The sequence below is a fragment of the Chelmon rostratus genome, chromosome 12 (genome assembly GCF_017976325.1).
Source record: "Chelmon rostratus isolate fCheRos1 chromosome 12, fCheRos1.pri, whole genome shotgun sequence".
Lineage (NCBI taxonomy): Eukaryota > Metazoa > Chordata > Actinopteri > Chaetodontiformes > Chaetodontidae > Chelmon > Chelmon rostratus.
The window spans coordinates 18,720,023-18,737,085 of NC_055669.1; the positions used below are offsets into that span (position 1 = coordinate 18,720,023).

The 17,063-nt window shown below is 39.1% G+C and overlaps 1 protein-coding gene across 1 annotated transcript; it reads right to left on the bottom strand.

The window, feature by feature from the left end:
• Positions 1-74: 74 nt before the first annotated feature.
• lrrcc1 (leucine rich repeat and coiled-coil centrosomal protein 1) lies at positions 75-16,015 on the bottom strand. The gene is made up of 19 exons (XM_041949242.1): positions 15,602-16,015; positions 14,653-14,858; positions 14,423-14,488; positions 14,168-14,335; positions 11,264-11,430; positions 9,939-10,154; positions 9,267-9,466; positions 8,315-8,489; positions 7,476-7,624; positions 6,111-6,315; positions 5,694-5,833; positions 4,756-4,957; positions 3,958-4,143; positions 3,517-3,691; positions 2,567-2,730; positions 2,191-2,399; positions 1,788-1,925; positions 1,105-1,240; positions 75-351 (listed from the first exon to the last, which is right to left on the bottom strand). The coding sequence occupies exons 1-19, from the start codon at positions 15,643-15,645 to the stop codon at positions 241-243; spliced, it is 3,057 nt and encodes a 1,018-aa protein (XP_041805176.1). The 5' UTR covers positions 15,646-16,015; the 3' UTR covers positions 75-240.
• Positions 16,016-17,063: the final 1,048 nt, after the last annotated feature.

Below are 17,063 nucleotides of genomic sequence, written 5' to 3' on the forward strand. Positions count from 1 at the left end.
GTTTTAAATGTCTATGGTGAATTTGTGTTAACAGTTTTGTTACCTATAATTAAAAATGAAGAAATATAAATAAATATTCTCAAGAGAGAATTTATTAGATAAATCATGATAAACTAAAATACAACTTAAAAAAATGAAATAACCTTATTTATTTAAAAAACAACATGCTTACAACTTCTACAACCTCTCGAGTTTAAATATATACATCGCCATAGCTAAAAATAAGTCACGTTTCGTGTGTTAAAAGTCTTTTAGTACACTTGTGAGACGTTTCATTTTCTCCTCCATGATTCTCTTATTAGTTTCTGTCTCCTCCAGGAGTTGACGCATCTCCTCCTCCACTTCAAATACCTGAAGAAGACACATAGTCAGCCTCAGAAGCAGAGAAAAACATAGACATTTATTAAACTGATCAATATAAGGTTCTGACACTCGTTTGGTTATTAAATTCATTCCTTTTTAGAGACTTTAAAACCCTTGTGAAATGTAAAGAATCAAAATGCACATACAATGCAAGGCAAGACAAGACAGGGGCCAATTTTACTTGACACACAGGGTTTGTCTGATTTCTTTCCATTCATCATTTTCAAAATGTCTTGTGCTTTTTCGAAATCACATACTAATGTACTGCCCACTACATACTCAATCAGCATGAACTGTACACTTCATATTAAATAAACAATCAAGTATGGCATTACAAGCAGACAGCTCACACTGAAGTATACTCAAGCAAGCTTCTCTGCATCACATGGCTGCCTATAGAGAAATTCTTGCTAATCTTGTATACATCTGGGCGTTTCTCGCACACACAAAATCCTTGCAGTTGGAATGCTCATCCTGCTTAATATCACTAGTATGTTAGTATGCGATTCTGGACGCAACACTTTACTTTCAGTGACAAAATCTTTCTTGTCATTTATAATAAACTATAAATCCATCAGTGCAACAGAGGCCTGTCACCATTTTTGAGAATGGGGAAGCAGTTTGGCCTGGCTTTTGTTCATATTTGTCGTAAATAAACACACTGGCACAAAGCACCTCTGTTCTGCCTTCCAACTTGTAGTAAAACCAGGTTTTTGTTTGTAAAATGTGTCTAAATCTTACCTTCTGATTGGCCTGTTCAATCTGCTTCTGCTTTTCATTTGCCAGTCGAAACAGCTCAGCTTGATGTGCAGCCTGGGCAGACTCTAGCTGTCGACGAAATGCATCATCCACACAGTGTAACCTGTCTACTGCAGCTCTGCAGGACAACAACAGAATGGTACATAAGGTAAGGCACTTTGAGGATGTTGTCTTGGGTAACAATTAGTATGTTCATTTTTTTAGGGTGGAGAGCCCCAGAAATGAAGCTCTGACCTGCTCTTCTGTCCGAGGCAACAACACTATACACTCTGATCATGTTTTGACCCCAGACTTAATAATATGATATATCTATGATATCAGATTTATGTTCAGAGTTCTCCAGTTCTTGGGTGTGGTGGAGAGAAACATTTTACATTAGTAGAACATACTGTAGTTGGTTTTCATTTTAAGCTTTGGAGGAAAAGCACTGTATCAGCTTTCTTAGCCTAGAAAATAACCCTCTCCTCCAGGAGACAGGAAAGCTGCAGAACCTGTCCTAACATGCCTTAATTGTGATTCAAAGCTACAATACCACTCAAATTAGACAACGTCCCTCCTACTGTACAACACTATATGTATTTTGGTTATGTATGCATGATGTTTGATTTTCTGGCCAAATGACTTTTGAAGAGACATTTTCACACTCATGCCATATTTTGTCATACTTATGAGCTTCTGCTGTTTTATCTCTTTCTTCCAGCAGCAAACGTTCCTTGGAGTCAAAGTTCTCCTTCATGCGCTTCACCTGGCTCTCCAGCCGGGTGAGCAGGTCTGCCTTCTCCTGCCACTTCTTACTAGAATCACTGATACAAAGAACAGAGAAAAAGAAAGAAACATAACATAATGATGGTGAGGAAACTGGTTAAGCAGACGTTCGGGAGAGCCGTCTTAGGCCCATTCATAAATACATACTGAGTATTACTACTATACTATAAACAGTATAACAACATTAGTTATTCTTAGTGACTAATACTTGTAAATTACTTTTAGAATTAACGATGATGCATTGATTATAATGCAAAATTTCTTTTTGTCTGTGTGTCTCTGTATTTCTGATGGGACACCTGCCTGTAAACTCTTTTGACCTCCTCCAGCTCTGCCTCCTTGTCTTCCAGCTGCTGTTTCAACTCCTCTTTGCGCAGGCTCAGATGCTCCAGCCGCTCGCTCAGCTCAGCCTGCCGAGCTGTTTCCTCCTCATGCTGCTGCTGGAGCCTCTTCTGGACCTGGACTGCCTCCTCACGCAGCCTGCGGATCTGATCATCACGTTCCTGTAAGGCCTTAGACAGCAGAAAGGAAGAGGAGACAGAGAAACTGTTTCATTGTGTCTCAAGATAAAAACAAGATATATAGTATATATATATACATACACTATATATACTACATATATATATTGTTTTGCTTTTAGAAAAACACACTGATTCTAATAATTAAAGTATCGTACTACCTCTTTGAGTTTGCGGATGGTCTCTGTCTGGTCATCAATGATTTTGGCTTTGATTTTCAGGGCATCATAGTCCCTCTCATTCTGCTTCTTCTGAGTCTCCAGCTCAGCACCCAACACTTCTATCCTGGCCTCTAGGCGTCCACGATCCTGAGCCAAGGACACCCCTAGTGAAGAGAAATACATCAAACAGTAAATTTGATCACGCCTTTCATAATAGCACTCAGTGTTAAACTTTACTGCTTTAACATCTATTTCTAATCATTTTATTCCTTATTCCTTTATATTGCTTGTCAGTGCCTTCACAAGCACACTGCTTCACAAGCAGTGTGCTTGTGAATGTAATTTTGAAATGTGTATTTTGTAATTGTATTTTTATGTAATGTGAACTTCCATGTTTTTAATGTGTACTTCCGTGTTGTTTTATTAGGCAACTAACATTCTGCCCAAGGACTACAGTTGCAAATTAGCTAATCAGCTATAAACTGGCACATTTACAGCAATGTTCATCAATGTGCACTGTCCTAAATAAATAAATAAATAAATTTTAAAAAAAAATGTTGTTTTTTGCGCATTTTAATGCCAAATCAAAGCATTTTGAAGAATTTCTGTCTACAATGAACTTGCATAGCCTTGTTTCCTGAAGTGTCTAAGAGTGTGTTTCTCATACATAACCACTAGATGGCAGACTTTCCTTGATACAGACGAAACAAACCATCAGCCAAACTGCAAATGCCTCCATCATACTGACTCTACAATAGAATCTCCAAAATGTTAAGAGTGACTCACTTTGCCTATGGCCTATATGGCACATCTACCGGACCCATGCATTTTAGAGTAAGCTGGACTAAAGGCAAGGCCTGAACTAGTGTTTGTTGATAAACTGAAAGCTGGTTGTCAATGTGAGTCATGCGCTTTAACACTCATTCAAAGTCTTCCTGGACATCTCCCACCTTGCTGAGCGAGCTCCTGGCCCCAGATCCTCCTCTCTGCCCTGAGGCCGTCTATCACCGACTCCTGAGCTGTGAGCTGAGACAACAGTCGCGCCTTGTCTTTCTTGAGCAACTCGAGCTGCAGGCTGAGACGTCGGTCCTGCTCCACCTCTGCTTCCATGGAGTGCAGACGGCACTGGCAGAGGAACAGACAGAGAGACAGTAATAATGATCAACGGCCGTGTCTCGTGGCTGACAGATGGAAAGGCAGCTGAACCAATTCAGTATTCGTGATGTCTCCTACAGGTTTATGCTGAACTATTTTTAAAAAGGCAATGACTGATGCCTTCTCTGTTCATCCCCATCTCTTTTCAAACCCGATCACACAATTTCTTCTTAATTTCCTTGAAGTGCTGAAGAAAAAAATGATTCAGAACTCACTCTCTGACATAAGTGTTGTACCTTTAGATCAGTGACAGCATCTCTCTTGGCTTTCATGAGTGTGGAGATGCGGTTCTTCTGTTCTTTGACCATGGCTGTGAGCTCCTGCACCAGAGAGCCTGATTTCTTCTCCCTCTGCTGGGACTGGACGAGGGTCGCCTTGAGCTCCAACAGCTCTGCAGTCATCTGATCACAAGCCTCCTTCACCTACAGAGGCAGAGAGAGGATGTGGAATATGAATGAGGCGCCTAGGAGTTGAGTAGTGTGAAGAACTTTTGGTCGAAGTATTACCTGACTTGACATGTTAATCAATCAATGTCACATTTGACATCTGACAGAAAAGTTTTCAGAGTTTATTTAAAGAAAAGCAATATTTTAAAGGTCTCCATGAGCGAGGGTTTGGCTGGGAATGTGTATTTCACTCACACTTTTCCAACAGTCAAAGGTTGGTAACTTAAAGCAGAAAATTGGTAGCAGTCAAGACTAGATTACATTTTGTGCAGAGGCTGAATAAAATCTCTAACCATAATGAGAAAGTACAGACTGACTCAAATCCAATCCTTTTGTATAGCTTTCTTCCTGTGGCAATCACACATACTTGTCCAGAGTGATGATCCTAATTCAACCTCAGCTTTCACCATCAGGCTGGAAAAATTTTTTATCTAGATTGGGTTCAATTCCAGTTCAATCACTTCACTTTTTACTGGACACAGTAATAATTTATCGGCTGGACTGTACAGAGAATGTAGAGAAAAATTTAGGACAGCACCACAGTGATTAAAGGCCATCTGTGTGGCAGGTGTCCATGTTTTAGCAGACCTCAGAGAAGCGAGCAGCCTCGATGGTTAGTGCCATGCGAAACTCGTCCTCCAGAGCAGCGTACTGTTTCCTGCCCTCCGCCAGTTTCTCCTGCACCTCCACCTCCCTGTGGGCGTGTCTCTGCTCCACTGATGCAACTTCTTTCGCCACTGCCTCGCGGAAATCTGCCCCGCCGGGCTGCAAGCGCAAGTCCAGCTGTTTTCTGTAAAACAAAGCAAACATGGACAGTACATTGACCTGTTTAAAAGGCTACTGGTAATTTGCAATTTGTGGGTTATAACATGAAATTCTAACTGTTATTTAAAATAAATTTAAGAAGAATCAATAAATACAGTAAGTTGAGGGCAAAACAAATAGGAAAAGTGTTCCAATAAAGTGTGATGCTGACACTCTTGGCATGAAACTAATACAGACTAATAAATATTAAAAGGCCGTTATTTGAATCTTTAATTTGAATGTAGCATATTTCTAAAGAAATGTTGCTGCTATTGGAAAGTAGTTAGTACATTTAAATATTAGAAGCCTCAAAACATTTGTTTTAAAAACTTGGATTGGTTCACAATTTTTCAAGCCTGTCTTAAAGCAATAATAAGTGATATATGTGTTCAATAATTTAGAATAACCCTCTTGGATGTTATCAAAATTGAACTGGCCCTCGATCAGAAAACGTTTCCCCATCCCTGCTGTAAGTATTTCTCTATAACATCGGACATTCATGACCACATAAATAGCAATCCATCAATTCAATTATTGATGAATACTCTTCGCTGGATAGACACATGTGACATCTGTTTTCCAAATGAGTCCTACCCACTTCAAACCATTCAGAACAGCAAAAACAAAGACGTGCAATAATCAAAACTAATCTAATTTTGGTGGAAAATATTGCATCTATGTAGGAGTCGATCACTCAGGAAGAAGTCCAGGCTCAGGTGTACCTGTGCTCTTGCTCCCTGGATGCGAGCAGTTCATGCAGCTGCTGCAGTTTGTCTTTATGCTGATGCACCGAGGCTCTCTGGATGTCCAACTCTCTCTTCAGAGCTGCTGCCTTGTTCTCCAGCTCCTGGTGTCGCTTCATCTGAGGAAGGTCAGCACACGTTTTATACCCGCCTGTCATATACTGTCAGAGCTGAATGACCTTGTCTGCTGAATCCTTTCGGCTGTCTGCATTTATTCACTCTGCAGGAGAGTATATGGTATAATAATGAATGATATTTTTATATTTGTGTGTCTCTGACTTAACTTGCTCTGCTTTCTATGTTGACAATTTGTAAGAACCAGCTGACTGAATGTACACCTTCCATATCCAAATGGTGATACAAGTGTTCTAGGGTAAACTAAACCAACTGCTGTACCTCCTCAGCCTGCTGGCGAGCCCTGAGTGCTTCTCCATGGGAGATGCTTTCCTCCAGTCTATGCAGTGCAGTCTTGTGTTGTTCTTCACTGCTGCGGGCCTGCTCCAGCTGCTGCGTTAGGGACTGACACCTCCCCTCCAGCTCCTCAACACGAGTCTGCAGTTCAGAACATCCCGATCGCTCATTTAGCAGCAATTCTTTCAGTCTGGATGGAGAAAAAGCATAATAACAGTGTGCAAGAGCAGCAGGAGTAATACCCTGAATGTCTATTTTACATTCAGGGTATGGAAACTTGTATACGCAACCAATAACAATTATGTGATAACCTTGATTGTCCTCTGTGTTTTATCTCCCACTGTTAAAAATTTGATGGCCTGTGAAATTGAAGAAATTTGACATTATAGAATAGTCCAAATCTTATCTCAAGGAAGAGAAAATGGAAACACAGTGAAAATGGAAATAGGGGGAAAAAACAGTACATAAAAGGGCAGTCTGATGAAGATTAAAAAAATGGTAACACTTTATATGACGGTACACATATTATACCACTATGAGAAATCTGGACACAGTATAACTACGGCTCTGTTCAACCACCTACAGTAGTTCTCTCTTTAAATTTGCTATGATGACTCATTTCCCTGTAATCTGTCTCCTGATAAGCAAGAATAGCAGCCGTGTTCAATGTCATTAGAAAGTGACAGCTGAGATTGATTCATGTAATACTGCTGACATATGCTTGTCACCAGGCTTCTAATTACACCCATAATGTAGATTTATCTAAGCAGTGATACAAGCAGGAACAAGTGCACAAAATAGTAACACCTGGCTCTATCTGTGCTGTGCAGAAGGAAGGAAGCTCACAGCCAAATGGTCTCACATGTGTGCAAGGACAGAGATAGGAATATTTTAATTAGAGATAATTATAGCCTCTGGAATTGAAATATAAGGCATATAAGCAGGATGGCTGTGTGGGTTAGTGATCTTTATACTAAATAGCTTTATTATCATACACAACTGCAGGCACACTTTAAGGTTTTGTGGTAATGGAGCCAAAGTGTGTGCTTCATTTCATGAGAGGCTATGGGACAATGATAGTGAGGAATTTTAATGGTGGGATGGATACTCATTGTTAAAGGATGAGACAGGCTGCAGGTCCTGGTCTCAGGAGAGCCAATACAGAAGATGAAGGGGGCAGAAATGGATGAGAATCCATTATGCAGTTGACAACTAAAATCCACAGAGACAAGTTCAATTATCCCTTTTCATCATGATATCCGCTTTAGAGCTGTTGTACCGATTCATGTGGCAGTTTGTGTGCATAGTGCACATATGTGCATCTATGTGTCTGGACAGTTTTCCTCTTACCGGTCAGTGGTGTGCAGGGCCATGCTCTGAAGATCTTTTTCCTCGCTGACCTTTGTCTGGAGGCACTTCAGATCCTCTGTTAGTTTCCTCACAGCCTGCTCAGCCTTCCATCGCCTCTCTCTTTCCTGGTCACGCTCTTCCACAATAGTCTGAGTGCACATACATACATACATACATTAAACAACTTTGAATATTTAATATAAGTATATATATTTTTTGAAGTTCCTGTAAAGAATATTGATAAGAATAAAGAGCAACTCTGGCGAACTTAGACACACTGTTAACAGCTCTTGGGTGCCACTACATATGTTTAACAACTTATATAAAGCCTGTTGTGGTTCCAGAGGGGGTTGTGCAAAGTTTGATGAATGGCCTAAAGTGATGTCATACACAGATTTATTTTTGCTTTTAATAACCAAACAGATGGTGGACTCCTGAGTGTAATGATCTTTTGTGACTACATTTTACATAATTTATCATGGAAGTATCACTGGAAACACTGATACAGTTATGAGGTTTTTATTTCAGGTTATTGGCTGGAATTATGTCATAAAGGGCAAAAAGTTGAATGAATAATGTTGTTATTTTGTTATCATCTTTGTTTTGTAGCTTTTTTTACAAGTGGTATCTATTATTCTGTTCCTGTTCCATTTAAGTAATAGCTTTGTGCAAAACAGAAAGAAATGCAAACAAAAATATGCTTTCACAGAGATATGGGTATAAGCAGGCAGATGATGTCAATTCTTCTCTTTTATGGGGACATAAGCATTTTCATTATACACTCATCAATAACAATAGAAGCTGCCATTCAGTCAGCAGGCCTCCTATCCATGCTGTACCCTGTAGGTTTCCTCTTCCTCAGTGGATCGGGTTTTCATGTCGCCTGAGGCCTTAGCAGCTCTCAAAGGTGCCCTCCTTGCTGGCCCTGCTGCATCTATACCCCCTGCGCCACCAGCCTTCCTCCTGGGCCCCGCAGCAGACTTTGAACTCCTCTGTTTATGATTCTCTTGATCGCTGCACATAAAACAAATCACAGGTATTGAACCAGCAGTGAAATTGATTATAAACAGCCCTCTAGATGTCTGAGCTCTATAAAGGTCAAAGCAGATGACTCGCTCACTCTCATAGGCAGGTGAAGTTTGAACAACTTTGAATGGATTTTGGAGATAATATTTTAAAATCACCTTGCTTTTAATGAGGACAGTTGGGAGCTTACTTAAGGTAAATTACTGAATCCTAAGCACATGTCATCAGTGGCTGATGAAGTAAGATGAGGGGGTAGACCATAGCAGCATGGTCGTTAATCACGGGAGTGAGATGACAGTTGTAATTTCTAACAGAGAGGAGGAAAGTTTACCTCATCACTCAGTGAAGAAAATGTACCACCCCCTTCAACTAAGAGGTAAAAGGATTTCCCTTTATCATCAACAGACCTGATGATATTAGGTTGATGCATATTGGACAAAATGGAAATATCCGCTGTTGCATATTGTGTTTGGTTATTATGAATCCAGACTTTGTCAAGCGTATGAATGTGCTTATCATTACTCATAGGTACACTCCCTGATTTTGTTAGTGTTCAATAGCGCTTAAAATATCTTCATATAGTTGAGCTTCAAAACATTAACACTGAGTTCTGAGGAATTTGTGCCTTTGTGGTGTGGGGGCAGCAGTAAGCTACTATAATAAAATCAGGAACTACTCATGTAAACAAGATGACAAAACAAATTACTTTCAGTCCAGATTGGTTAACCATATTTGAAACATATTTTAGTGCAGGCACAGAATCACCTGTCTGATCTCCGGCCCCTGGTCTCCTTCGGTGTCGTCCTTGATGTGGTGCTGTTACTATGTTTGGGGATCCTGCTGCGCCTCCTGTTTTCCTTCCCGCTGTCACACTCACTCTCTGACGTGCGATCTGTGTCCCTCTTGGCTTTCCGTACCGTCACCGCAGAAAGAGCAGAGCTGCGGGATTTGTCACCTGCAGGGGCCTGAGAGAATATTACAGAAATGCTCCTAATAATTGACGGGATAAAATGAATATTGAACAGTCTACTTGTTTAGATAGCTACAAACTAATTAACAAATTAATAAAACATGGAGTATATTTGATAGACATAGACTAGAACACCTAGAAAACAGCTTGTGAATCTAATTCAAATAGAAGGACTTCACACTAAAGGTAAACAAATATATGTGTCATACAAGCTGCGATACAGCCTAGATACCACAAATGACAATTCAGGACATGAAAAATGAACGTTCTTTTGAATGTATTTATAACATATTTTGAAAAGAGGAGCCTTAGCTATGTTTGCAGGCCAAATACTGTTGATTCTACAGAGAAGTAACCTACTAATATGTTTACCTCTTTATATATCATCTCATCCGCTGTATACCCAACTTCACACAAATATTTCTTAATAAATGAGTTAATGGCTGTCAGCAGTGTTAAATACGCACCTTCTGGATGAGCTGGGACACCTGGTGCTCCAGTTTCCTGATACGTTCCTCATTAACAGGGTCTGCTGGATCAGCCACAGCGGAACAAACCGGCTGGAAGCTCTGGCCATCAGGCTGTGGGACTGGATCTGTGATTGCTTCGGAGGCAATCCGCTGACGAAACTGGGTCAGCACCTCATCGATGCGGGGTGTGGTGAGGGGGGCATCCCCTCTAACCTGGAATGGAAACTTAAATGAGCTTTTTTTTTCCCATTTCACTTGGAACATGTTCTTATATCAGGGTGTGTTACACTTCAATGTAGCTGATTTTGCTAGTGAGAAAAAAGATGGACATGACCATCTGGTGCAATGAATTTGTAAAGAAACTTTGTAAAGAGACGAGTTTCACCAACTTTCACTCTCCTGGTATAAATCCACTAAATTACATAATATTCCAGAAATTCATTGGAAATCTGCTATATACAACTGCTTGGGCTGCAGGGTAACACAGAGGTTCAATGACTAGCGCTGTCACTTCACAGCAAAATGGACTTAAGTAATTCAGTCTTCCAAACGTGTTCAGTAATATAACACTTTCCTTTTTCTGTTAGCGCTTTTGGAAAGTGAGAGGACAGGCGGTGCAGTGGGAAAACACACTTTTAACCCCAGCGTGTGTGCATGAATCTTCCAAGAAAAAAAGCCCTTCAAAGTTGGATTCTGGAGTAAAATATGTTGGGCAAAAATGTCACATCCACTAACAAAGACATTTTCTTTATTTACCTATCTGAGGTGTTCTTAATGCAAAAAAATGGATACTTCCATTCGTTTGCATTTGTGAGCTTCTTAAGTATTACTGTATAGTGTAGTAGTGCTACTGTGTAATTATGATTTTTTGCCCTAAAGTTACAAGTAAACAGTAAGTTAACAGTAGACTGGTCTGGTCTTACATTTTTGAACTATGCACCTTTTACTTAGAACATTTTACAAGGAAAACCTCATTTTGAAATGTATACATATCATGTATTCAAAAGCCACATTCAGAAACCATTTTATGTGGAATGGTGACTTAATGGTGACGTAAAACATCTCTCTCTCATCGCCTTTCATGTCCTATTCTATTAAGCTATAATCGATGTTGCAAATTAAATGTTTGTGTGTGACTATGTGTTAACACTTCTATGCTGCCATGTTAGCCAGTATCTCTTGCAAAAAAAAGAAGATAATTTATTTCAAGAGACTTTCCGGTTAAATAAATGCTGTATTAAGAAATGAAAATGGAAATATGGTCATTATATTGAAAGTCAATGGTACTAGGCTACTAATGGTAGTGTGGCATCAAAAATTACCGCTTCATTGTGACTAGTATCCGAGGATAGCAGGAGGTCCACATAGTCCTCCAGACCAGGGATATCACAGGGACTGACTAGACCTAGATGTGATGGATTTCCCAGCTGGTCCAGGCCATCCAGAACAGAGATCTGTGGCAAGGACTGCATAACAATTTCCCTGTAACCTGCAGCAAGACAATCACACATATACAAAAAAAACTTGAGAGCTGCGTGACTGCCCATGAACACCATTATTCAGTATTGTCACATCAGTGGTTTATGGCCTGGATAAAACAGCATAATATTACATAAAATCAAAGAATCTATATCTAAATGAATAACCTCTTCTAAACGTGCTATCCTCATATGTATTATTGATGTGACTCACTTAATGAGATCTGAGCACTGCTAATATATGTGCATCTATGCATATTGAGAGCAAGGTTGTGGGAATGCTTTAAGTATGCCCTCATGGATTTAAACATGCTTTTAACAGCTAATACTCTGAATTAATCAGGAACAGGAAGACATGGATAAATGATGCGCACAGCATAACTTAAAGGAAAACAGGGGAAATAGTTTTACATTCATACGACTGATGTTGATATAGTTAAAACATACTGACATAAAACAGAGACAATTAGACCACAGTGACAGTCAGGTGGCTATCAAATGAACTAAAAGCCTGATTCCAAAAGAAATGGGACACTGAGTGAAACAAATAAAAACAGAACGCAATCATCTGCAAACGAACTGTGTTTATCTACAAACCGTTTTACAAAGTGCTCCTGAGCCCATCCTTTATCCAATCATGTGTTCACAAAGTGGTGAACCTCGCTCCATCCTTGCTTCTGAACGACTGAGCCTTTCCAGGATGCTCCTTTCATACCCAATCATGATACTATCACCTGTTACCAATGAGCCTGTTTACCTGAGGAATGTTCCAAACAGGTGTTTTTGGATCATTCCACAACTTTCCCAGTCTGTTCTTGGCCCTGCCCTGACTTGTTTGAAATGTGTTGCTGCCATCAAATTCAGAATAAGTAGATATATACAAAAATCAATTAAGCTGATGAGGTCAAACATTAAATATTTGTGCTGTTTTCAATTAAGCAGATTAGCAAATTATCACATTCTGTTTTATTTATGTTTGTTTTTTACACAGAATCCCACCTTTCTGGAAACAGGGCTGTTGCACTGATTTTCATTATTCTTTCATTTCAGACAATACAGGGGAGGGATATCAGTTTTTCTGCAAGATCTAAGAGCTACCCTCAGGATTAATGAGTGAACAGAGAAAAGAAAGCAATCAGCTCTTTAGCACATGCTAATGATGTCTATTATGCTTTTTAAATGTCTAACAAGTATATAGTTACCTGCCAGTTTATTCAGCACACCTAAAAGTAATGCAGTCTACAGTACACTTACAATAAATCCTACTTTCATGATGGTTATGGTGTTCAAGCTGTTTCTGAGAGTATTCATTTGAGCCAAGGCTTTGGGGTGCTGTTCGATTCTGTGCCATCAGTGTGTGAGTATGTTGAATGGTTAGAGCTCCTGATGAGCAGGTGGCACCTTGCATAGTCGCCACCACTGTATGAATGTGCGTGGGTGAAAAGGTGAATGCTGACTTGTGTTGTAAAGCAGTTTGAGTGGTTGGTAAGACTAGAAAAGCACTATATAAATGCAGTCCATTTTGTACATTACACTGAAAGGTTTTTCTAATATTTAGTCTACCCTCATTTACATAAATGTGGTGGATAGAATAGCAAAACAGAAAGCCTCTAAAAGGGTCATGAAGTTGAATCAGCACAAACTGAACATTATTACCTTCATAAATGAAAGGTTTTGTCCAGGGCAGTTGTATAACATTTTATTACATTCCTTTGGCAGACACTGTTGTCCAAAGCAGCTTATAACAAGTGTATTCAGAAATATATCCCTACCAAACAAACTGCAAGTGTGGTCACTGCCACAAGTATATAGAGCCTTTTTTAAAGAAATGGGGGTTAATAACTACTAGCATGAGGTGTCGAGGTGTAGTCTGAAAAGGTGGAGAAAAAAAGATTTTCAGGATATTAGACTGGATTCATTTTACAACCCTGATTCCAAAAAAATTCATGTAAAACATGAATAAAACAAAGTATGGTAGTTTGGTAGTTTCTTGACATATACTCGACTGCAAACAGTGCAATGTATTTAATGCTTGACCTCATCACCTTCATTGGTTTTTGTAAATATCTGCTTATTCTGAATTTGATGCAGCAACACGTTTCAAACATGTTGGGACAGGAGCAATGAAAGACTGGGAAAGTTGTGGAATTCTTCAAAAACACCTGTTTGGAACGTTCCTTAGTTAAACAGGTTGATTGGTAACAGGTGATAGTATCATGATTGGGTTTGAAAGGAGCATCCTGGAAAGGCTCAGTGCTTCACAAGCAAGGATGGAGTGCGGTTCACCACTTTGTGAACACATGATTGTGAAGGAGATTACTACATGGACTCAGTGGACTCACGTAAACACAGTTTGTTTGCAAATGACTGTTTCTGTTCTTTTTTACATTTAATACAGCTTTTTGGAATCAAGATTGTAGCTGAGTGCACCTGTTAAACTGGAAACTGAGTGTATAAGTCTGTATGCATACATAAACCAACACATTTCCATCGAGAATCATTTAAACCTTTGTGATAAGGTTAAGTCCTGGAAACAAGGTAGAAGAACCTGACACTCTGTGCCTGCACCAAAACTATTAAATTACTTTAACCACTTCTGACTGAACCATGTTAAGTTTTTTTTTTTTTTTTGCATATCAGCTAACTTGTGCTGATACAGTATATCTGTGAAAGGCCAATAATTACAGGTAATATATCAGCCCAACCATAGTCACAACTGTACTCCAAAATAACTTTTTAATGCCCTACCTGGTGACCTGCACACTGGATTGTCCCTGCCATCCAGACTCAAAGTGACCTCACTTAAACCTTGCAATCCCAGCAGGCACTGCAGGAGATGATCAATGCTGTCCAGGTGGTTGCTATGGAGACTGATTTGCTTCAGCTTGTATTCCAGGCCATGAAGATACAACAAGCCTAATCAACAGCATTGACATGTTAGTCACTTGTTAGTGTTTTCATTTGAGTGTAGGAAAAAAAAAACTCTGTTCGTATTGAACTCACCGGTGAGGTTTTTTATCTGATTGTAGGACAAGTTTAATCTTGTTAGGTTCACGAGGCCATTCAGTCCTGAGATTAAGGGAGGGGACATTAACAACTAAGTGATTTTACAGCTCATAAAGCAGTGACAGCAACATCAGGGTAAACACAAGACTGTAATGAAGAATTATCACCTGAAGAACACCCAAGCTTAAACATTTATTGTCACAGTAAAATGGTGACTAAAGACTCACCTTCAACCTTGGTGATTAAGTTACAGGATAAATTTAAAGTCCTCAGGGAAGTGAGGGAACTTAGACCCTCAATCTTAGAAATGCAATTGGAGGAAAGGTCTAAGTGCCGCAGGTGCCAAGCTGAGGTCAGGCCCTCGATCCTTGGGATGTGATTGCAGTGTAGATTGAGTGATGTTACAGTCGGACTCAGGGGGACATCTAGCAAACTACACAGAAAGCAACAAGGTGAAACAACAGATTTACTTTGTAGGAAAAAAAACTTGACCATTTTGTGCCCAGACCACAGGAATACAGGAAAAAACCCAACAAATTATTGTTTTTATCATTAATAACTTTGGGGATTATTTTTCCAGTTAATCAATTAATTGTTTAGCCTGTGAAAAGTTCCAAAGCAAGTACAATCACAAGAGTGCTCAAGATGACATCTTCAAATGTCTTGTTTTTCCTGATCAACCCCAAAAAAGCAATATTAAGATTTATTTTAGGTTTCCAGTGGTGGAATGATTAACTCAAATTTACATTTACTCTGGTAAACTTTAGTATTTTTGAGGTACCAGCACTTAATTTGAATAGCTCATTTGTACACTACTTAAAAATTTCATTAATGCATACACATTAATGCATCAATACTATATATTTCTAACATATAATGGTAGAACAGCAACAGAAGTCATTCTGAGTACATTTACTTTTTTTAATTTCTGTACATTTTTGCTAATAATTCGCTGATCAGTACTTAACATCACTAGTATCACTTAACGTTAAGTTAATTAGAGACTATTAAAAGGGCATTTACTTATTGAGCAATGTTATCTTTCACAACGTAATTTTACTTAGCAAAGTTGGGAATTAAGTTAATTCAACATTTAACGCATCTCAGGGCACAATTTTTCAGTAAACTATAGAACAAAGCTACAAAAAAGATAGAGCTGTGACTAGTTAAGATTACCTTGTTATCTTCTTGTCAATAAGACTCAGGTCCTTGTCTCCCATAACGACGACGTGCAGTTAGCGTTAACCCTTACTTAGCCGATTGTACTGTAATTTTACTTTGTGTAACGTTGAAGTATCAGATATGCAAGCTAATAAAGCAAAGAAATGTACAGCTGCAGTCATGTCAGGCTAAATGTGCAGATAACTTGCTCGGAATTAGCCACCTAGCATCCTAGCAAAAGTTTAGTAACGATCGAGCACAGGAAACAAACTCGTCCCGAACCGTTTACGGAGCACAGTTATAAAACCTAGAACAGCTAAAAGGTGTAATGTTATATTTTCTAAAAGAAAGCGCAGCATTAGGCAGTTCGTTAAACCGTTTGTTATTGTTTTTAGCTTCTCCTCTATCGAGTTGAACTAGCCGCTTCTGGTATCGGACTTCCTGTTTCTATGACGTCCTTAACGGCAACATCCGGGAAACTTTTAATTCTTCTGCTCAGGCTTTCCAGGTAAACAGACAAGATAAAAGTATTAAATCTCATATTACAAATACATATATACCATATAGCTGCGGAGTCATAACGCTTGAATACTGTAGGTGTGCTGAAACATGTGGAGCTGCACTACTTTGTTGTGTTGGGGAGGTTGCTGGAGACAGATCACAGTGGAACAGCCAAAAACACAAAGCATCAGAGGCTGAGACATCCTGATTTTTAGTTCCTAGTCCGGGCAAACCATAATGCAGCTCAGTGTTATTTTCCTTTAGACCTTCCCTGCCTTGTAAATTTCAACCTCTTTCAAACTCATCACCCCCCAGTTGGTAGCACATGTTTTCGATTATAATTATATTCTATTTCTATTATACTGTAGTTTCCTTTTCTATCAATGGCATGAAGTCTCAAGGTCATGGAATTGCAGATTTTTAATTGTCCATTTTTATATATATATTATGTTGGCACTTCGAAGTACAGACTTCAGCAGAAACATCAGCTGACAATGTCAGCTCAATGTCCATATAGTCATCATCATGAGCAAAAGAAGCTACTAAATGGACCTTGAGATTAGCTTGTTTTTTCAACTGAAATTTTCAAAGCAAAGTAAATTTAAAAGCTCAAAACACACAGATTAAATTCGCATAAAACAAAATATACAAACATTGTTTGTCCATATGTAAACTGTATGAATTAAGTTTTACAGCCTTCATGAATCTTATAGATTTTCTTGTCTCATCAGCCACTTGCTGGTAATCACTCACATATTGTTGTTAGGGATGAACAATTAATTGGAATATTATTCAAATCACAATATGGTCAAATGCAAATCACAGGAGCTGAAATTTTTTTTAATACAGATGGTGCTACAGAGATGACCCGGCCTCCAAATCACATTCTCCAGACGTAGACGAAGATTCCAGCAACAGTCACATCATGGTCATTTTTATATTTTTTATTATGATAATGAAATCCAAATCACCATTC